General features: G+C 53.9%; 1 protein-coding gene across 3 annotated transcripts in view; it reads right to left on the bottom strand.

The window, feature by feature from the left end:
• Window positions 1-19,730, bottom strand: part of ADAR (adenosine deaminase RNA specific) — a 31,474-nt gene extending 11,744 nt beyond the window's left edge. The window contains exons 1-4 of one of the 3 annotated variants that reach the window (XM_084614032.1): window positions 19,575-19,730; window positions 6,555-8,119; window positions 821-1,007; window positions 54-211 (exon numbers count right to left, since the gene is read on the bottom strand). In XM_084614032.1, the coding sequence (XP_084470158.1) occupies window positions 54-211; window positions 821-1,007; window positions 6,555-8,020 (1,811 nt within the window). In that variant the 5' untranslated portion in view covers window positions 8,021-8,119; window positions 19,575-19,730. Of the gene's footprint in view, window positions 1-53; window positions 212-820; window positions 1,008-6,554; window positions 8,120-9,908; window positions 10,497-16,298; window positions 16,323-19,574 lie in introns of those variants that run through there. The other 2 variants (XM_084614034.1, XM_084614033.1) reach the window with 2 other exon arrangements.
• Between the last annotated feature and the right edge of the window lie 3,387 nt (window positions 19,731-23,117).

Here is a 23,117-nt window from a genome sequence, read left to right as displayed (position 1 = left end):
GTTCCTCTGATTGAAGAATACCCCTCCCCCCCAATTAACATGATGTGCCATACTTGGGGTCATGGGGTGGTCCCTCCTGGGACAGCAGCTGGAATTCGCACGTGCTCCCTGACTTCTGTCCATATTCCATTAATATGCTGATGGGGTTCTTCCCAGAGGACAAGTGTAGCTGTGCCGCGGCAGATGGAGGCTCTGGTTCTGGGCGTGCAGGCTACGGCAAGAAGCGGAGAGGAGACCAGAGCACAGATCTCAACCTCTGACAGGTTGCTGCTGTCAGGCACTAGACCAGGGGCTGCAACTTTCTGTCAACTCAGCGATGCTAACTACAGGGTAAAGCCAACCCGGCCAAGAGAACGAGCACCAGACTGCATCAAGAGCACGTCAGCTTCGCATAGGTGGTTCTGCTGCTGCACCCCTTTTTATACTCATAAGAAGCCACTTTTGCTACAAGCAAGAGAAGCGTGGGGCTCTTCGTGGAACGTTCAGGCCATTCTGGGCAATACCCAATTAGCACCTGAGAGGGCTAATTCCCGAAAGAGAAAGGCGGTGGAGCCCTTATACAGGCTTGAATAGTTTCCCCACACACAATTTGGAATCACATTTCCTTTTGGGATCTCTAGCTTGTTTACTTCACCCTCCCCTGCCAGCTAGTGCTGGGCCAGCCCATCCCAAACCCTGCCTGCTTTGCACTGCGTCTGTGAATGGAAAAACTCAGCAGCAGCAGAGGACAGCTCTTTCGGGAGAGCAGGGCTGAGAACACAGGCATCAAGGCACCGATTTCAGCCTGAATGTTGCCCAGAACAAGCAGCACGGGACTCACCAACTCTGCTTCGGAGCTGTCTGGGACAAATGACTCCTCCCCTTCCATGCCATCCTCCCCTTCGTTCTCAGCTTCGCGCATCAGGATTTTCATGGCGTTGGCAGCTGCCTCCTGCTTGGCCAGTTTTTTGCTACCTGCTTCCGCTGGTGGGAACCGGCGCCCATTTATAACAGCCTGGAACTTAAATCTTTGTAGAGGAAGAGAGAAGGACAAACATGTGACCGGTCACTCTGGATACCAACCTGCCCCTCCTGCACTACACCTCTAGCCCAGCTCTTGGAACTCTAGTGGGAAGGAGCTGCTGGTCCCCACGGTGTAGAAGCAAACAAGCCACAGCTGCAGAAGGGCCAGACGCACCAAAGATGCAATCTGACTTTGGTGCAAGCCTTCAGAGGCTTCATTTAGAAGTTTACACCGCCTTCCACCGCAGATGTAGTGGCAGAGACCCCAGGGAGTTTAGCCCTAATGCTGCAGAGTGAGTCTCCTTGGTCCAGAGACACCAGAGGCTGCATGAGTCATTAACTCATTGGCTGCTCTCACCGCACAGAGTGCAAATCCAAGACAGTCTCCTGCACGGGGGAAAGAAAGGTTGAGAACCGGTCTAGTGGCAGCCTGAATCGTCACGTCTGTGCCTAGTCACTTTGGGTCAGTTTGTCCCTCAAGCAGGATCTGCCCTGCCTGCCTAGAGGGCATTTAAGAGCTGCCAGCCAACTCTCTGCACAGCATCTTTGCCAGGCACTTCCTCGTTTAAATCTTTTGTCTTTGACAGATGTGCCTGCCTCTCTCTCAGGGGCAGACCCCAATGGCAGCTTACACCAGCTAGATTCCTTTCTGGCACCCAGCCTTTTGCAGAGGCGGTCTCCTCTTAGGAAAAAGCAGGTTGAACTGCATCTAGGGACAGGTCGTTGGGGCTAAATCCATTCAGACCTTTCCCTAAAGAGAAAGCTTGGATTTTGTCTTTGGGAAATAGGCCGATTTTCCTGTCTAGTAAGCCTATTGACATATTCCAGTGTGGCATAAATGGTGCCTTTCCAGTGCCCAGGAATGGCCACAATATCAGAAAGTATCCTCAACAGACTAACCATAAAGCCCAGAAAAAAATCGCATTCTATGACTGCAAGTTACGTGCTACGCTCCGAACTGCCACACCAATGAGACACTTGCAGCTAGCGACTCGCTGCAGAGCTGCTAATAATAGGTTCCAGGAGGTTAAATCCCAGCAGTGCAAATGGTGTTGGGATAAGAAAACAGACTCAATGGCACGAAACCATAGGAAACCTAGAGTACATTTCTCCCCCTCCCCCAGTAAGTTGCTGCAGAGGATTTCCCACTCCTGGACAGAGACATAAGCTTCTGTTCATCCGTTTTCAGGGGGAACGCTCTCTCTAGAAGTTATCTTCCTCTATTTCCCCTGCCTTTACTGACTTCCCCTCATTTTACTCTTATTCCAGTCCTTCTAGAGGCAACTCTAGAGTCAGTGGGAGTTGCAACTGCGTAAGTGAGAGAATTGGGCTGTTTAGATGCTCAGCTGCTTTTGGTTTCCATTCCAGCTGAGCAATTCAGCAGAGTAAAATACCAGAAAGGACAGCACTGTGTGTTCCTTTTCTGTCCTGCTCACTGGTGGCTGTGGGGTTTCGGAGGGAAAGAGCTGGTCATGTTGGCAAATGGTCTTTTCTATTTCCTAGTTAAGAGGCCTTGAGTCCTTTGGGTGAGGCGCATGAGCCTTGGAGGTGATTAGACTCGTTGTCCCAGGAGGAAGCATTGCAAATACTGACACCCTGGCCCTGCAAATCTAGGATGAGGCAATTAGATTGGAAGTTCATGGAGGCCAAACAGAATCACAGGAATGCGGTGCTGACAGGGACCTCGACAAGTCATCAAGTCCAGCCCCCTGCTCTGTGGCAGGGCCAAGTAAACCTAGACCATCCCTGACAGGGGTTGGTCCAACTTATTTTTAAAAGTTTCCAATGACGGGGACTCCATGGCCTCCCTTGAAGCCTATTCCAGAGCTTAACTCTCCTTAGAGTTAGAAAGTTTTTCCTAATATCTAACCTAAGTCTCCCTTGAAGATGAAACCCATTGCTTCTGGTCTTACCTTCAGTGGACATGGAGAACAATTGATCACCAGCCTCATTATATCAGTCCCCACAAGACTGAACATTCCCAGGGTTTTTAACCTTTCCGCATAGGTCAGGTTCTCTAAACCTTTGATAATTGTTGTTGCTCTCCTCTGGACTCTCTCCAATTTGTCCCCATCTTTCTTAAATTGTGGTGCCCAAAACTGGACACAGGACTCCACCTAGAGCCTCACCAGTGCCAAGTAGAGCGGGACAATCAACTCCTGTGTCTTACATACAACACGCCTGTTAATACACCCCAGAACCATATTAACCTTTTTGCAGCTGCATTCCATTGATGATTCATATTCAGTTTGTGATCCACTATAACCCCCTGATCCTTTCTAGCAGTATAACCACTCACACAGTTATTCCCCATTTCGGAGTTGTGTGTTTGATGATGTCCTTCCTAAGTGAAGTACTTGGCACTTGTCTTACTTGAATTTCATCTTGTTGAATTCAGACCAATTCTCCAATTTGTCAAGGTCATTTTGAATTCTAATCCTGTCCTCCAAAGTGCTTGCAACTCCTCCCAGCTTGGAGTCAACTGCGAATTTTATAAGCATGCTCTCCACTCGATTATCCAAGTCATTAATTAAAATATTGACTAGTATTAGACCCAGGACTGACCAGTGCAGAAACCCCCTAGATGTGTCCTCCCAATGTGACAGCAAACCACTGATAATGATTCCTTGAGTTTGGTCTTTTAACCAGCTGTGCACCCACCTTATAGTACTGTCATCTAGACCACATTTTCCTCGTTTGCTTATGAGACTGTCATCAGGGACTGTGTCAAAAGCCTGACAAAAAATCAAGGTATATCACGTCTACTGCTTCCCCCCATCCACTGGGCCAGTAACCCTGTCAAAGAAGGAAGTTAAGTTGGCCTGGCATGATTTGTTCTTGACAAATCCATGCCGACTATTCCTTACAACCCCATTATCCTCCAGGTGCTCACTAACTGATTGTTTTATAATTTGCTCTAGTATCTTTTCAGGTACTGATGTTAGGCTGACTGGTCTTATTATTCTCCACATCCTATTCCTTCCCCTGTTTGCAGCAAGGTATTACATTTGCCCGTCTCTAGTCTTCTGGAACCTCTTCCATCCTCCAGGAGTTCTCAAAAATAATTGCTTCAGCTAGTTCCTGAACTACCGTAGGATGAGTCTGATCGGCCCTGATGACGTGAATACATCTAACTTATCTAAATACTCTTTAACCCGTTCTTTCCCTATTTTGACTTGCATTCCTTCCCCCCAGTTGTTAAGGGTATTTGTGTTGAGCATCTGGTCACAATTAACTTTTTTAGTGAAGACTGAAGCAAAATAGGCACAAAGCACCTCAGCTTTCTTGATGTCACCAGTTATTAGCTCTCCTTTCCCAAGCGAAAACAACGAGGCGGCCTTGTGGCACCTTAGAGACTAACACATGTATTTGGGCATAAGCTTTCGCGGGCTAAAACCCATGTCATCAGATGCATGGAGTGGGAAAAAAAACAGTAGGCAGGTATATATACACAGCACATGAAAGGATGGGAGTTGCCTTACCAAGTGGGGGGTCAGTGCTAACGAGACAATTAAATCAAAGTGGAAGTGGGCTAATCTCAACAATAGAATACCAAGGGAGGAAAAGTTTCAGAGTAACAGCCGTGTTAGTCTGTATCCGCAAAAAGAAAAGGAGTACTTGTGGCACCTTAGAGACTAACAAATTTATTTGAGCATAAGCTTTCATGAGCTACAGCTCACTTCATCCGATGAAGGGAGGAAAAATCACTTCTGAAGTGGTAATGAGGCCAATGTAAATAGGGTGGCCCATTTCAAACAATTGACAAGAAGGTGCGAGTAACAGTAGGTTTCAGAGTAACAGCCATGTTAGTCTGTATTCGCAAAAAGAAAAGGAGGACTTGTGGCACCTTAGAGACTAACCAATTTATTTGAGCATAAGCTTTCGTGAGCTACACCTCACTTCATCGGATGCATACTGTGGAAAGTGTAGAAGATCTTTTTATATAAGTGTAGTTTTTTTTATATAAAAAGATCTACACTTTTCACAGTATGTATCCGATGAGGTGAGCTGTAGCTCACGAAAGCTTATGCTCAAATAAATTGGTTAGTCTCTAAGGTGCCACAAGTCCTCCTTTTCTTTTTGAGTAACAGTAGTAACAGGTGAGTAACACCTTCTTGACAATTGTTTGAAATGGGTCACCCTGTTTACATTGGCCTCATTACCACTTCAAAAGTGATTTTTCCTCCCTTGGTATTCTACTGTTGAGATTAGCCCACTTCCACTTTAACTGAATTGTCTCATTAGCACTGACTCCCCACTTGGTAAGGCAACTCCCATCCTTTCAGGTACTGTGTATATATACCTGCCTACGTTTTTTTTCCCCCCACTCCATGCATCTGATGAAGTGGGTTTTAGCCCACAAAATGTTATGCCCAAATAAATTTGTTAGTCTCTAAGGTGCCACAAAGACTCCTTGTTTTTGCTGATACAGACTAACATGGCTGCCACTCTGAAACCTTTCCCAAGTAGAGGACCTACGCTTTCCTTCATCTTTCTCTTGCTCCTAATGTATTTAAAGAACCTCTTCTTATTGCCTTCTATGTTTCTTGCCAGGTGGCACTCATTTTGTGCCTTTGCCTTTCTGATTTTGTCCCTACACAAATTTTCTGATATTGTGCTGTTCTTTTGTACTCCTCAGCAATGTGACCATGTTTCCACTTTTTGTAGGATTCCCTTTTGATTTCCAGGTCATTAAAGAGCTCCTGATGGAGCCATGTTGACCTCTTAATGTTTTTCTTATCTTTCCTTTGCATTGGAATAGTTTGCAGTGGTGCCTTTAATATGGTCTCCTTGAGGAACTGCCAGCTCTCCTGAACACCTTTTTCCCTTAGATTTTCTTCCCACGGGATCCTATCTACCAGTCCTCAGTGTCGCTTAAAGTCGGCTTTTTGAAAGTCCAGTAGCCTTGTTCTGCTGCTCTCCCTAGACTCATGAAATCTGTCATTTCATAATCACTGTTACCCACATCACCTTTCACTTTCAGATTCACTACCAATTCCTCCCTGTTGGTCAGAATCCAGTCTAAAATGGGTGTCCCCCTGGTTACTTCCTCACTTTCTGGAACAAAAAATTGTCTCCAAGAACTTATTGGAAATGTTGTGTTTTGCCATATTACATTCCCAACAGAAGTCTGCTTCGTTAAAGTTCCCCATTACTACTAGGTCCTATGTTTTGGATATTTCTGTTATTTGCTGTAGAAATACCTCATCTACCTCTGCTCCTGACTGGGTGGTCTATAGCAGACCCGACTAAGACATCATCCATATTTTTTAACCCTTTTATCTTTACCCAGAGACTCTCAACTGGTCTGCCTCCCACCTCCTTCTGGACCTCAGAACAAGTGTCTATATCCTTTATATACAATGTAACCCCCTCCTCCCTTTTCTCCCTGCCTGTACTCTCTGATCAAGCTATGCCCCTCTATACCAATATTCCACCCATGAGACTTATCCCAACAAGTCTCTGTGATACCAATTAAATCATAATTTAGATTATGTACCTCTCTTTAATCAGAAAATAATAGCAAAGGAAACCCATGTTCTCTTTCTTACCTTGGTTCATGTGAGGGTCCGCTCTGCTCCAAAAGGGCAAATTCACAGCGCTGGTAAGTGTACTGGCTATATTCGATGAGGCCGCTGACTGGGTTCTTCTCCTGACAGGCAATCAGCTTTTCTAAGGGCGTACACTGGAAAGCAGTATCAAACTGGGCAGCGTAGCTGGGAGATGAGGGGGATTCCATGATGCATCTCCACTCATCCGCCTGCTTATTGATGGCATTCAAGTCATCTGGAATGTCATCTGTGGCCCACTTGCCATTTTCAGAGTTGTCATAGTTCATGAAGCGGTATCTGGGCTTCCGGGCTCGCAGGCCTGGGTCAGGAGTGTCAGTCTGTTCTGTTTGCTCAGAGGCTTGCTGTCCATTCTTTACATTTTCTTCTTCTTCCATCTTTACCTCTGTGAAAGGCAACACACTCTCCTGCAGATCTGGTTCTACGCAGGCAGCTGGAAACTCTGGCTCTGGGGCGGGAGGTGCCATTTCCGTTACTTCATTGGCTTTTACCTTGATCTGCATCCGCTCCCGTTTCTTGTCAGTGAGGGACCATTTTGGGGGGGTTGTGTTCTCCTTGTGGACCTCTCCCAGTTTTTCCAGGGCACTGAGAGTGGCGTTAACATCCTTGGCCTTTGAAAAACCAATGTTTTTTGCAAGGTTGTATGCTGTGGAGTCTGTGACATTGAACAAATAGTTACAGATTTTCTCCTTGACTTCAGCCATGATGGGAGATTCGGTATTGTCTTCTGAGCTAACCGTGGAGCTTTCCTTTTCTTGACTCTCAGAAGCTGCGTCTTTGCAATGATTCCCGTCGGCGGTGGCACTTCCTTTGTGCACGGCCCCTACAGAGCCAGATCTGTGTGCGATCCGCCACAACGGGGGCGTCTCTCCTCCTTTATGCAATTTACCTTCCTGGAGAAGTTTGTACAGATAATGATTGACTTCTTTCTTTCGGGTTTTAAGTTTATGGGCGAGTTCGTGAACTGTACAGGACTCCCCCCGCCTAAGCTGCCCTAAAATTGTCAAAATTTCTTGCTCCCTGTCTTGCCCAGCAACAGTCAGTCTCTGGAAACTCAGGTTGAAGTGGTCAAATTCCCTTTCTGATTTTCTGTAGTTGTACTGAGTTGGGGGATAAGACGGTAAACTTTGCGTTTGCTGACTGATATACGGGGGTCTAAATCTCCCAGCTGTGCCCCAGCTGTTGTGCCCACTCCCTCTAGGAATTGGTACAGCAGCTCGCGGACCCCTGATGTGTTGTTCTACTTGTGGCCTTTGTTCGCAAAATGGGTACAGGGGAGCTTCAGTGATTCGCCCCAATAGGAACTGTATCTGCTGGTTTCTGAGTCTGTCGAGATTACTTCCCTGTGGGACGAGAGAGTTATTAAAAAAGGCTGGATTAGGACTGCAGTAGTTATGTTTTGGGGGTGTTTGATAAGAGCCTTTGCTTCGACCAAAACCTGTGTTCATAGCGTGCTGCTGGAATGCAAGTGTGAATCTGGGCTCTTGCACACCAGAAGAGAGGCAGCTGTGGTTCACTTTCCACTTGCACAATTGCTGCACAGCGGCCTGCCAAAAGGAAAGAACAAGGGTTCAAAACTCAATTACACTCCCAGAGGAGCCCAGAAGTACAGTATGACCAGCCTCTCCACTCCAAGACAATATATAACCATCTTCTTTCTAAGCTTGTCTACAAACCCTGTTGCTATGCTACTCATGCATGCCAGGTAAATGAAACTGACAAAGTGTTTGTCCAAGCCCCTGCCCCAAACACAAAACTGACCTGAAAGGAATTCTGAATGAGCCTAACAATGAGAAACAACTTCATTCTTAAGACTCAGCACCCTCACTGGTTGTTGGATATTTCAGGCTGGCTCAATCATGATCATATTTTGCCCATCCATTGTGCCCTACATCTAAGGATCTCAGTGCGCTTTCCAAGCACGATTCTCCCATTTCACATATGGGAAAACAAGTCCCAGAGAGGTCAAGTGGCTTGCCAAGCATCACACAGTGAGTCTGCAGAGATGGAAATAGAACACAAACTCCTAACTTGTGGCTCAGTCCACAAGAACATTCCTTCCTCCCTTGATAGAGTGTGACCTATACAACTCATTCTCTCATTTCACGATGCTTTAAAGAGATAAGATACATGGGAACCAGATAGCGTAGAGGGTTGGTAATAGGATGCAGAGCCTTTTAGGACTGCAGTTCAAATCCAGCTCACACCAGTCACAAACGTGGCAACATCATTTGATTACAAATGAATTTTGGTCTGAGTGGTCAGGCTGGAACCTGGAATGATACACTCGATTTTTTAAAATTAAAGAAAAAGCTAGCCACTACTATTGATGGGATGCTCTAATCCTACCCAAGCGTGACAGCAGCCGAATGTGAACATAAAGTGACAGAAACCATATCCCCAACAGAACATTTACACCCCAGATCTTTATAAGGGAACCTGTGCAGGAACAGAACTGATTACTTACACCCCCACACAGAAAGCGACCAAGTGGGGGATGTAAGTGGATAGATAATTACATCGCCTTAAAAATAGGGAGAAAAACACAGGACACTGCAAGTGAGCTAATTAGTAAGTGCTTGCACAATGACTCAGCTCAAGAGTACCCCAGACACCAGCCATGCCACTTAGCATCAGCCTTATTGTGCAGAATCAAAGGCCATGTCTACACGTGCAGGCTTACTGCGGCACAGCTGTACCGATCCAGAGAGAGAGCGCGCTCATTGACATAATAAAACCAGCTCAACGAGCGGTGGGATGACAGCGCTGTCCACACGACTGTTTATGCCAGCAACACTGTCGACATAAGTGCTAGTATAGACATGGTCAACGTTCTAAGGCCATTTGAAATTTCACTTGCACTAAACAGTGTCACAAACAGCCCCCGCTTGCATTTTTTCCTGGTTCACCCCATACTGATACCAAGTGATGTGCTCCGGATTTTGAGTGCAGCAGGTAGGAGCGCTACATCTCCTTCTTAAAAAGGAAAGGAGGACTTGTGGCACCTTAGAGACTAACAAATTTATTTGAGCATAAGCTTTCGTGAGCTACAGCTCACTTCATCGGATGCTTATGCTCAAATATATTTGTTAGTCTCTAAGGTGCCACAAGTACTCCTTTTCTTTTTGCGAATACAGACTAACACGGCTGCTACTCTGAAACATCTCCTTCTTGTTACCCAAGGGTAATGAGCATCCCTTTTCCTGCACACGGCCATCACAGTTCTATTAGTTACTAGGAGACACACATCTGTTCCACTGGCCAAGTTTAAAAAGAAATCCTTAGAACACACAACATGCCTGGAAGAGGAAGGAAGGGTTTAGAAGTTGCTCTTACCTTGTTGTTGCCCAAGCTGACAAGTACAATTCATTTAACTGATCAGAAGGTAAAGAACTGTTCCCAAACTGTAAACTATCTCCACTTCACCTTGAATGGTCCCTTAGAATATGAGCTAATTACTTATGCTAAACTATCTGTCTGATCTTGTACCTAGCTGTGACACTCTTACTGCCGTTCCCAGACCTGAAAAAGAGATCTGTGTATTTCAAAAGCTTGTCTCTCTCCCCAACAGAAGTTGGTCCAACAGAAGATATTGCCTGCCCCACCTTGTCTCTCTAACCACAGACACACACTGCTAGGAGAAGTTGAAAGGCAACTGAAACACTGACGGGAGCAGCTCTTCCCTGTGCCAGCCAAACAGTCGCAGGCAGAGCTCACAAATGGCTGCTAGATACAGAAAAGCTCAGTACCTCTGCACTTTTTACAAACAACAGAAACAGGCTAATCACCCCTTCCCCTCTGCCCAGCATGGAGCTAACAACTAATCAGCCACTCGGTCAACTTAAAATGGCTCCAAGCTAAGTTTCGGTTTCATTTTCTTCCAGCTAACTCTCACTTCTCTGTTTTGCCTGGTGTCCTGTTTCACTGAGGGTTGGGCAGCCCTTAGCGCCCAGGGCACATCTGTTCCATAATCCCAACAGGAGAGAGCAGGGCTTTCATGCAGAGCCCACACATACATCCCCTTCTACCCATCTCCTGCTGCAGCTGGCTCTGGTTTAAAACAGTGGCTTACAAACTTTTAATCAAACTGTACTACGCAAAAACAATGAGGAGCCTGGTGGCATCTTAAAGACTAACAGATTTATTTGGTCATAAGCTTTCGTTGCTTTTGTGGATACAGACTAACACGGCTACCCTCTGTACTCTGCAGTCAGGAACTGTCTCTCATTCCTGGGCACATTCCTGGTCCTCAAGACAGCTGGTTCTAGTTTCCCTTTTGTTAGAACCTGGTGAAAGAAAGGGTGTGCATTTCTCCACTCCACTTCCAAGTGGCAGGAGTGGGGGAGACTTGAAAAGGGCTCTTTGGTGGAAGATTTTGTTTTGCAGGAATTTAAAGCCATAAATCAGATTACTGAGAACATTCCTCTCTCCGTTCCCAGGACACTCGCACCTGTGTTCCTGAACTGTGGTGTGAAGCTGACTAGAGTCTGGCAGGGATGCTAGGGGCTGAACCGCGCTCTGAGGAAAGCTCTGGCCTTGAGGAAATCGCTTCTCAAGCTATGTCTACACTACATTATTTACAACTGCGCTGCTGCAGCACTTCTGGTGAAGACGCTCTAAACTGATGGGAGCCAGCTTTCCCGTCAGCTTAATACCTCCTTCCGTGAGAGGCAGTAGCTACGTTAGCGGGAGAAGCTCTCCCGCTGACACAGCACAGTCTACACCGGTGCTTAGGTCAGTGTAACTTATGGTGCTCAGGGGTGTTGATTATCCACAACCCTGAGCAACGTAAATTATACCAAGGTAATTTGTAGTGTAGAGAAGGGCTAAGAGCTTGATTCCCTGGCTGTATAAAAAGGTTACATGACTCCCCTAGCTGACAGGAGTGTTGTGAGGATTCATTATGTATTGTCTGTACGATGCTTTGAAGGTAATGAGTGCCAAGACCATTAATTACATTTGTAGTTTTTAAGGGCACATCTACCCATACAGCACTGCAGCACGTCTGGTGAAGTCACAATAAAGCTACTTCTTGTCCCTGATGCATACCCTGGATTGCCAGCAATTTCAAGAGCCTGGGATTCTGCCAGCCTTTCCTTTGAGGAGGCAGTGGATCAAGTGGACAGAGCACTGGGACGTGAATCCAGAGAACCACTGACCTCCTGTGTGACCCTGGGCAAGTCACTTCCCCTGTCTGTGCCTCCTTTTTCCCCTCCCCCACACCCTTTGTCTTGTCTATTTGGACCGTAAGATGTTTGGGGCAGTGACTGTCTCTTACTGTCTGAATGCACAGTGTCGGCTCTGATCTCAACTGAGGCCCCTAGACACTACTGTCGGCAGCCTCTATTGCAGAGATCCCCTGGGGGGATGCAGAGGAATGTTTGGAGGGAGCGTGATGGAAGCGACACCCAGCTCCGCTCCTGGCCCAGCCCCGGCCACCAGCCCCTCACCCAGGGCACCGGCTGCGGGCCTGCACTCAGGGCACTAGCTGCCAGCCCTGCTTCCAGGTCTCTGCTTCCAGATGTGGCTGCTGGCCCCGGCCCTGTCCTGCCCCAGCCCCCAACGGTGGCCCCAGCCTTGGCCCCCTTACCCGGTCCACGTGCCTCTCCCAGAACCAGGGGGAGGGAGGGGGGAGCATGCACTAGAGTAAGGGGGGACATGAGGTAAAAAGTTTGGGAACCACAACCCTATTGGCAACTGTGGGGGTGCAGAAGAGTGAGTTTTATTTTCCCTCTACAATTTATTCATTCTTTCCCCTTCTAGTGAGCAAACAGATTGGCAAATGAATTTTTCTCTTAAATTATTGAGAGATGGCAGGCACAAGGGGACTGTCACCCCAGATCAGTGGTCCATCCATTTTGTATCCCGTGTGACATCAGCCTAACCTTGCTCTCAGTAAACCTTATCAGTTAAACAAGGGTTGAAATTTCATCCTGACCACAGTTTATGCTCTGAAGCAAGATCAATGGCCCTGGTAACTTTATCTTAACGTTACACTAGCTAAGTGTTTGATATTCATATAAACATCTAATCTTGTTTTAATCCTGCTAAACTATCTGAATAAATATTGTCCCAACAAGTTCTGCAATTTAATATTGATGTAAAAAAGACGTTCTTTTACCAATTGTAAGGTATGCTGCTTTTTAATTGCATTGAATTTTTCCTTGTTGTGTTAAGGAACCAAGTGAAAACATGAAGCCTTGCAACAGATATTTATAAATTACTCTTGGGGTGGAAAGCAGCTACATCTCCCTCTCTGGATTAGGAAAGGGCTCTCTTTCACAGTGGAATGATGATGTCTAGGGCTCTCCATCTATCTCCACTCCACTTCCTTCTGACAGCTGGCCCAGCCAATCGCTAACCTGCCACCTGCTCAAGTGCACATCATTCTATTCCCTCAGCAACCCGGGGCAACTGTTCATCTCTCCTGCATCATCCTGCCTCTGAGCTGATGTGTTTGGTGCTGAGGGAGGATGTGCTAGTGAATGAATGTGGTCACATGGCAGTTCCTCATACGGGCATTTCATAAGGAAAGAGCATGAATTTCTTCAAATCAAATCCCTTTCCCAGCCTTGATCCCACACCACCATTCTTAATTACTTGACCTGCTCCTTTAGGCACACCCCGGTGACATTAAATGTATCTGCCCCACTTAAACTGATCTGTGCGCCCCACTGCGGGACACTGCGTGTGTGAAAACCCAGGAACATGCTCCTTCCATCATAGGTAAGTATATCTGGGCTCCCTCCTTCCATCATAGGTAAGTATATCTGGGCTACCTGTGGGGTGCAGGGAGGGAAATGAGCGGGGGAGGGGTGCCATACACCAAGGAGGGGGGAGAATGAGTAAGGGGAGGGGCAACTGAGCAAGAGGAAGGGTGCAATGCACTGGGGGGAATGAGCAAGGGGAGGGGTGCCAGGCGGTGGGAGGGGGAGGCAAGAGCGAGCACGGGGGGAGGGGTGCCAGGCGGGGGGGAGGGGGAAGCAAGAGCGAGCACGGGGAGGGATGCCAGGTGGGGGAAGGGGGAGGCAAGAGTGAGCATGGGGAGGGTACAAGGCGGGGGCAGGGGTGCCAGGCGGGGGGAGGGGGAAGCAAGAGCGAGCACGGGGGGAGGGGTGCCAGGCGGGGGGGAGGGGGAAGCAAGAGCGAGCACGGGGGGAGGGGTGCCAGGCGGGGGGAGGCGGAGGCAAGAGCGAGCATGGGGAGGCAAGAGCGAGCACGGGGAGGCAAGAGCGAGCACGGGGGGAGGGGTGCCAGGCGGGGGGAGGGGGAGGCAAGAGCGAGCACGGGGAGGGTACAAGGCGGGGGGAAGGGGAGGCAAGAGCGAGCACGGGGGGAGGGGTGCCAGGCGGGGGGGAGGGGGAGGCAAGAGCGAGCACGGGGGGAGGGGTGCCAGGCGGGGGGAGGGGGAAGCAAGAGTGAGCATGGGGAGGGTACAAGGCGGGGGGAGGGGGAGGCAAGAGCGAGCACGGGGGGAGGGGTGCCAGGCGGGGGGGAGGGGGAGGCAAGAGCGAGCACGGGGGGAGGGGTGCCAGGCGGGGGGAGGGGGAAGCAAGAGTGAGCATGGGGAGGGTACAAGGCGGGGGGAGGGGTGCCAGGCAGGGGGAGGGGGAGGCAAGAGCAAGCACGGGGAGGGGTACAGGGGAGGGGGAGGCAAGAGCGAGCACGGGGGGAGGGGTGCCAGGCGGGGGGAAGGGGGAAGCAAGAGCGAGCACGGGGGGAGGGGTGCCAGGCGGGGGGAAGGGGGAAGCAAGAGCGAGCACGGGGGGAGGGGTGCCAGGCGGGGGGAAGGGGGAAGCAAGAGCGAGCACGGGGAAGGGTACAGGGGAGGGGGAGGCAAGAGCGAGCACGGGGGGAGGGGTGCCAGGCAGGGGGGAGGGGGAAGCAAGAGCGAGCACGGGGGGAGGGGTGCCAGGCGGGGGGAGGCGGAGGCAAGAGCAAGCACGGGGAGGGGTACAGGGGAGGGAGAGGCAAGAGCGAGCATGGGGGGAGGGGTGCCGGGAGGGGGAGGCAAGAGTGAGCATGGGGGGAGGGGTGCCAGGCAGGGGGGAGGGGGAGGCAAGAGTGAGCATGGGGAGGGTACAAGGCGGGGGGAGGGGTGCCAGGGAGGGGGAGGCAAGAGCAAGCACGGGGAGGGGTACAGGGGAGGGGTACAGGGGAGGGGGAGGCAAGAGCGAGCACGGGGGGAGGGGGAAGCAAGAGCGAGCACGGGGGGAGGGGTGCCAGGCAGGGGGAGGGGGAGGCAAGAGCAAGCACGGGGAGGGGTACAGGGGAGGGGGAGGCAAGAGCGAGCACGGGGGGAGGGGTGCCAGGCGGGGGGAAGGGGGAAGCAAGAGCGAGCACGGGGGGAGGGGTGCCAGGCGGGGGGAAGGGGGAAGCAAGAGCGAGCACGGGGGGAGGGGTGCCAGGCGGGGGGAAGGGGGAAGCAAGAGCGAGCACGGGGAAGGGTACAGGGGAGGGGGAGGCAAGAGCGAGCACGGGGGGAGGGGTGCCAGGCAGGGGGGAGGGGGAAGCAAGAGCGAGCACGGGGGGAGGGGTGCCAGGCGGGGGGAGGCGGAGGCAAGAGCAAGCACGGGGAGGGGTACAGGGGAGGGAGAGGCAAGAGCGAGCATGGGGGGAGGGGTGCCGGGAGGGGGAGGCAAGAGTGAGCATGGGGGGAGGGGTGCCAGGCAGGGGGGAGGGGGAGGCAAGAGTGAGCATGGGGAGGGTACAAGGCGGGGGGAGGGGTGCCAGGGAGGGGGAGGCAAGAGCAAGCACGGGGAGGGGTACAGGGGAGGGGTACAGGGGAGGGGGAGGCAAGAGCGAGCACGGGGGGAGGGGGAAGCAAGAGCGAGCACGGGGGGAGGGGTGCCAGGCGGGGGGGAGGCGGAGGCAAGAGCAAGCACGGGGGGAGGGGTGCCAGGCGGGGGGGAGGGGGAGGCAAGAGCGAGCACGGGGGGAGGGGTGCCAGGCGGGGGGGAGGGGGAGGCAAGAGCGAGCACCGGGGGGAGGGGTGCCAGGCGGGGGGGAGGGGGAGGCAAGAGCGAGCACCGGGGGGAGGGGTGCCAGGCAGGGGGGAGGGGGAGGCAAGAACGAGCACCGGGGGGAGGGGTGCCAGGCGGGGGGAAGGGGAGGCAAGAGTGAGCACGGGGGGAGGGGTGCCAGGCGGGGGGGAGGGGGAGGCAAGAGTGAGCATGGGGAGGGTACAAGGCGGGGGGAGGGGTGCCAGGCGGGGGGAAGGGGAGGCAAGAGTGAGCATGGGGGGGGGAGGGGTGCCAGGTGGGGGGAAGGGGAGGCAAGAGTGAGCATGGGGAGGGTACAAGGCGGGGGGAGGGGTGCCAGGCGGGGGGGAGGGGGAGGCAAGAGTGAGCATGGGGGGAGGGGTGCCAGGCGGAGGAAGGGGGAGGCAAGAGTGAGCATGGGGAGGGTACAAGGCGGGGGGAGGGGTGCCAGGCGGGGGGGAGGGGGAGGCAAGAGTGAGCATGGGGGGAGGGGTGCCAGGCTGGGGGGAGGGGGTGGAAGAGCGAGCACGGGGGGAGGGGTGTCAGGCGGAGGAAGGGGGAGGCAAGAGTGAGCATGGGGAGGGTACAAGGCGGGGGGAGGGGTGCCAGGCGGGGGGAGGGGGAGGCAAGAGCGAGCACGGGGGGAGGGGGCTCCCCCGCCCCGGTGCTGCCCCAGGCCCCCCCCCGCAGAGCCTCGGATTACAATGCGGCCAGGGCTCCCCGCCCCTCCCAGCGGCCTCCTTACCCCCCTCGGCCGCCGCCGCCGCCTCTGTTGTGCGGAGGGAGACCCGGCCAGGAGTGATGACGCGCAATGCACGCGACCCCCCCCCCGACTGAGCGGAGCCACGTGCGGAGCCCAGCGCCTGCCTCGCTCCTGCTCGGCGCAGCGGGGCCTTCGGTTCGGAGCCTGCCCCAGCCTGCGAGGCTCCTGTTCCTGCAGCCCGGGCCGCTGGGTTTCCCCCCCTCGCCAACGGGGAGAGTCCTGCCGGGAGAACAGTCTAGCCAGAAGCACCCATCAGTAAGACCCATGTGACTTGGAAGACCCCCGCCCCCGCCCCAGATCTCCTCCAGCTACCCTCCCCATGGTCACCACCGCTCCGTTAACGACAGACACACAGGCCCTTCCAGCTAGATACGCTTTGGGGAAAATCCCTGTTTAAGTCAAGACCAAAAAGTCATCTCACTGGGAGAAACAAACCTCACAGCTGCTGGCTAAGTCTCTGACTAAAAGAGAAAGGGACGATGCAGAAGTGCCAGCAGATTTCACTGTCCCATTCCCAAACCAACTTAACATGCCCTTTACAAAGAGCAGGAATAAATCCCCTTCTGTGTCCAGCTCTGCCTCCTTTCGCTGTGGTTCAGATTCACTTTTGTTTCCCCAGCTTGCTTTTACTCTCACTTCGATCCCACAGCTCAATTTTTTTCACAGAAGAAGTGGAGCTTGGGAGGCAAGCGACATTACAGATGTCTTAGCTACCACAAATTACTGTCTGTATTGGGCCACTCATTACCACTTCAAAAGTTATTTTTCCTCCCCTGGTATCCTGCTGTTAATTGATTTATCTCCTTAGACTGACCTCACACTTGGTAAGGCAACCTCCATCCTTTCCTGTATTTATACTTGTTCCTGTATTTTCCACTCCATGCATCGGATGAAGTGGGTTCTAGCCCACAAAAGCTTATGCCCAAATACATTTGTTAGTCTCTAAGGTGCCACAAGGTCTCCTTGTTGTTTTTGATAATACGGAAGTTAGAGATGGACAAACTCTCAAGACACAGCTGGTCTTCCCCCAGTCCCACCACCAGTCCTGGGTCAGTGCAGCAGTTTCCCTGTTCTCTGACATGCCGAGCACCAGCTCTCAGCTATGTATTTTAGGAAGCCCATTGTGTTTTGTTCTACGTATCCAGTAATTTCAAGAATGATCAAGTTACATGAGTAACAAATTATGTGCAGTGTATATTACTACACACAACTTCTATTTGTGGTCACCAACATTTACTAGCCTTGGAAATAACTGCTGATCTAGGCCTCAATCAACATATACCTATATTCATCCTCAAAAGGAGTCAATATCTGATTATTTCACTACGAACAGATGTGTTCCTCTAATTAGAAACGGTCTTCATGCACATTTGCTACTGAAGCGAACGAACTCACCAAAGAACTCATCTGTTTTTCAGACCAGCCATCATTACTGAGGATAATAATGCTTTGCTGGCTCACAAAGGTGTTGTGAGGAGAATTCTTCAGTTCCTGAGTGCCTCACAAACATGACAGTGATGGAGGCCACAACACTATCTAGATAGGAAAAACATTTTAGCCCTTTTAAAAAGCACATGCCATATAATCAGTCCTATACTGCCACCATCTGTTCATTTTGTAGTTTAAAACAAAAAAACACAATCTGAACTTTAAAAGGACCATATTCCATTGCAACAGGTAACATTTAGCTAATCTGTGTCTCCAAAAGGTCCACTTGAGGAAATGTTTCAGAGTAACAGCCGTGTTAGTCTGTATTCGCAAAAAGAAAAGGGGTACTTGTGGCACCTTAGAGACTAACCAATTTATTTGAGCATGAGCTTTCGTGAGCTACAGCTCACTTCATCGGATGAAGAGAGAGGTCCTGGTTTCCCAGCCAAACACTGTGCTTGCTTCCTGAAAGCTTCCACATCAAGTAGAAAGTGACAGTATCTCCCATTCTTTTCAGATCAAAATAACCATGTTGGCGCCTATGAGTTTCCGTTACTTGGATAAATACCCTAAGAATAAGACAGGCTAGACAGCACGTTTCCAGGTGGTTACCGCTCACCGAGGAATGCACTCCTTGGAGCATCTTGTATGGCTATTATGAAACAAAACTTTGTAAAATTGGGTATATAAGTTTACCTGACCTTTGTAACACTGAAAATCAGGCCCTGGATCTCCATGACAACCAGAGATGCTGAGCATCCAACATCAGCAGTCAAAGTCAGTGAGAGCTATAGGTGTTCAATACTTCTGCCCCAAAACTCTGTTTGGGTTCCCCATACCCTGTTAGCATTCATAAGTTATAGGTCTGTTACATTCAAGAAACCAAAAATAACTCCGAACAAATCAAAACAGATCTGTACATTCAGGAAGATGGACATCCTCTGCTCCCATCTCAGAAATCAAACTCTCCCCCAGGGCTTTAAACTCCAGGCCTTCCTTTCTATCCCAACCAAGCAAAAGATCCACTAATGCCCTTGCCTGCTAAGCTCACTTGTACACCCCAACGGAAAATAATCCCTAGTCTTCCATTCGTCCTTTCAAGATGCTGGGGACCTTTGAGACAACAAGTGTCACTTCCTCCCTCTAAGTCTCTCCGAAGAGCACCCTCTTAGGCTGTGTGCAAGGGGACCGCCCGACCCTCATTCTGGCGGCGGACAGGCCTCTTCTCCCCCTGCAAGTCAGGAGAGAAGCGTGGCCGCTGAACACTGCGGTCTGCCTGGCCGGTTCGGTGACAGCCGCTGACTGGGACGCGCCAAGCTCCATTTTAAGCTGCCCACCCCAGCAGAGGGAGGAGATTTAGCGGCACCAGACGATTCCCTGGGAGCGTTCAGCAGGGAGCACTTGGCCACCCACTCCCCCGCCCCGCCCCACCCCACCCATCTCTCCGCAGCAACGGGACCCCGGGGCGGGGCAGGCAGAGGCCCCCGAAGGGCAGGACGGGAGGCCCGGCGGGAAGGGAACCGCCGGGTCCGGCCGCTGGCTTCGCGCCCCTCCTTGGAAGCGGGTTTCGGCGGCGCTGGGCGGTTGGGGGTGGGGCGGGGGGGACCGGACGAGGCCCCCCCCCCGGCGCGTGCTGCAAAGCCCGGGGGGTGAGGGGACGACACGAGCCCCCTCCCTAGATATGGCCCCTCGCCGGCCACACCGCGCATGCGCCCCCCCCGTGCAGCCTCACTGCGCACGCGCAGCCTCGAGGCGCTTCCCGCTTCTCTCCCCCCCACCCGCCCGCGCGCGCCATCCCCGCCCGCATCTCGCCCCCGCCCGGCCTCTCACCGCTGCGCCGCTGCCGTCCGGGGACGCGGGAGCCGAGTGGCTGCGGGGCGCCGCCTGCTCCGCCTTCCCCTCCCCCCGCCGGAGACCCCGCTCTCCTCAGCGCCGCGGAGCCTGGCGCGGGCCGATGGCGTCACAGCGCGACGGGGCGAGGGGCGGGCGCCGCGGCAAAGCACGTGACCCCGCGTGCACCAGGTGATCTGCCCCGCAGGGACCCCGCCCCGCCTCCCTCCCCTCAGGGACCCGCCCCCGGAACAGACCCCGCCCCCCGGGGGGTCCCCCCTCCCCTCAGGGACCCGCCCCGGGAACAGACCCCGCCCCCCGGGGTCCCCCCTCCCCTCAGGGACCCGCCCCGGGAACAGACCCCGCCCCCCGGGGTCCCCCCTCCCCTCAGGGACCCCCCCGGGAACAGACCCCGCCCCCCGGGGGCCCTCCTCCCCTCAGGGACCCCCCCGGGAACAGACCCCGCCCCCCGGGGTCCCCCCTCCCCTCAGGGACCCGCCCCGGGAACAGACCCCGCCCCCCGGGGTCCCCCCTCCCCTCAGGGACCCTCCCGGGAACAGACCCCGCCCCCCGGGGTCCCTCCTCCGCTCAGGGACCCGCCCCGGGAACAGACCCCGCCCCCCGGGGTCCCCCCTCCCCTCAGGGACCCGCCCCGGGAACAGACCCCGCCCCCCGGGGTCCCCCCTCCCCTCAGGGACCCGCCCCGGGAACAGACCCCGCCCCCCGGGGTCCCTCCTCCCCTCAGGGACCCGCCCCGGGAACAGACCCCGCCCCGCCTCCCTCCCCTCAGGGACCCGCCCCGGGAACAGACCCCGCCCCCCAGGGTCCCCCCTCCCCTCAGGGACCCCCCCGGGAACAGACCCCGCCCCCCGGGGGTCCCCCCTCCCCTCAGGGACCCGCCCCGGGAACAGACCCCGCCCCCCAGGGGTCCCCCCTCCCCTCAGGGACCCCCCCGGGAACAGACCCCGCCCCCCGGGGTCCCCCCTCCCCTCAGGGACCCGCCCTGGGAACAGACCCCGCCCCCCGGGGTCCCTCCTCCCCTCAGGGACCCCCCCGGGAACAGACCCCGCCCCCCGGGGTCCCTCCTCCGCTCAGGGACCCGCCCCGGGAACAGACCCCGCCCCCCGGGGTCCCCCCTCCCCTCAGGGACCCGCCCCGGGAACAGACCCCGCCCCCCGGGGTCCCCCCTCCCCTCAGGGACCCGCCCCGGGAACAGACCCCGCCCCCCGGGGTCCCTCCTCCCCTCAGGGACCCCCCTCGGGAACAGACCCCGCCCCCCGGGGTCCCTCCTCCCCTCAGGGACCCCCCTCGGGAACAGACCCCGCCCCCCGGGGTCCCTCCTCCCAACAGGGACCCCCCCGGGAACAGACCCTGCTCCCCTGGGGCCCCCCTCTCCTCAGGGACCCCCCACAGACCCCCCCGACACCCCTTCCCCTCAGAGACCCCCCCCGGGAACAGACCCCGCCCCCTGGGGCCCCCCTCCCCTCAGGGACCCCCCACAGACCCTCCCGACACCCCTTCCCCTCAGAGACCCCCCCGGGAACAGACCCCACCCCCCGGGGTCCCTCCTCCCCTCAGGGACCCCCCAGGATCAGACCCCACCCCCAGGGCACCCCCCCGACCCCCTTCTCCTCAGGGACCCCCCCAGGAACAGACTCCCCCAATACCCCCTCTCCTCAGGGACCTCCCTACCCCTTAGGGCACCCCTTCCCCTCAGGGACCCCCCACAGACCCCCCCGACACCCCTTCCCCTCCAGGACCCCCCCACAGACCCCCCCTCCCCTCAGGGACCCCCTGGGAACAACACCATCCCCTGGGGCACCCCTGACACCCCTTCCCCTCAGGGGTCCCCCAGGAACAGATCCCACCCCCTGGGGTACCCCCTGACACCCCCTTCCCCTCAGGGACCCCCCACAGACCCTCTGACACCCTCTCCCCTCAGGGACCCCCCTGGAAACAGACCCCACCCCCAGACACCCCTTCCCCTCAGGGGTCCCCCACCCTGGAACAGGCCCCATCCCCTGGGGCACCCCCTGACACCCCCTTCCTCTCAGGGGCCCCCCAAAAATTGGCCCCACCCCCCAGGATACTCTCCCTTGGAATGCCCCTGGGATATTTCCCCTTCCCTTCAGGCCCCCACCACCCCTGGTGGATATCTCCGTTCCCCGCAGGGATCCCCCCTGGAACGGACCCCAACCCCTGGGATATTTTCCCTTCTCTTCGGAATCCCCCCACAGGAACAGACCTCCCCAGGATACCCCCTCTTTCCCTGTACCTCATGAGACATCCATCCGTTGATGGACAGGCTTCCCCCCACTGCTGGGTGCCATCTCTGAGGTACCGAAAAAGGGACATGCGAGATGATGCTGAGCCCATAAAATTGGCCTGCTGGGAGTGTGTAGTGAGCATCCCGACAGATTTCCCAGGAGAGCAACTTCAGAAAAGGGATGATCCTGAGCAAACCTGGATAGATAGCAACCCTACGCTCCTCACTCCCACAGTCCACGGCACTCTCCTACCCCCCTTCAGCCCCCAGGGGAAGGCGCTCGCCTCCCACCCAACTGGAGCCTGCCTGGGGTTGCATTCCCCCCGTACCTCAGAGGTGTGCTTCTCGCCTTCCCCTGCTGCAGGGTCCGTGCAACGTGACAGGTTAACAAGCTTTTAAAACTGTCAGATGTTTCTTGGTCTTTCTCTGGAGTCTCAGAAGTGAGGGGTCATCAGCGACACTGAATGCACTAAGGATGCAGATGGGGATCAGACATTTGCATGAATAAGAACATCCACAGTTACATCAGATAGGATCGATGTATATAAGGAATAGACTACCTCTTGGGGCAGGGTATGAGCTACACAATGGGCTTCTTTGGCCTGTGTTATGCCGGTGGTCAGACTAGATGACTGTAATGCAGTGGTTTTCAAACTTTTGAACTGGTGACTCCTTTCACACAGCAAGCCTCTGAGTGCAACCCCCACTTATAAATTAAAAACACTTTTTTTTATATTTAACACCATTATAAATGCTGGGGGCAAAGCGAGGTTTGGGGTGGAGGCTGACAGCTTGCAACCCCCCATGTAATAACCTTACGATCCCCTGAGGGGTCCCAACTCCCAGTTTGAGAACCCCTGCTGTAATGGGCCTCCCTGGCCTTAAACTCTGTCAAAGCCAGTTGCTGTGGCCTACGAGGAAGTCTACGAACAGACTGTGTTTGTAATTATCTGCTACGTGGTTTCTTGCTGCTGATCCAGAGTTCTGCGGAACAGGAACTTATATCTCCTCTGGTCCCTACCCTCTGTAATCTGGATGTTTCCTCCTTTATTGAGGTCCTGGCTGGGGAATGTTGCAGTCTATTCTCCTCCCCAGTCCCTGTTTAAAAGGCAACTTCCATCCTCCCTTCCCTGAACTTCTGCCGATAGATGCCCCAGTTCGGGATTTGCCTTTCTCCCTACCCTTCCTCTTCTGTGAGACCGATACCTCTTCTCCCAATGTACAGAGTCACACACTGGACCTTTGACTTTTCAGGGGCAGATGGGATGAATAAATGT

Source organism: Lepidochelys olivacea, assembly GCF_965140295.1.
Source record: "Lepidochelys olivacea isolate rLepOli2 genome assembly, chromosome: 24".
In the NCBI taxonomy this organism is placed as follows: Eukaryota; Metazoa; Chordata; order Testudines; family Cheloniidae; genus Lepidochelys; species Lepidochelys olivacea.
Note: the sequence above shows the minus strand (reverse complement) of the source record. Positions and strands in the feature narration are given on the sequence as shown.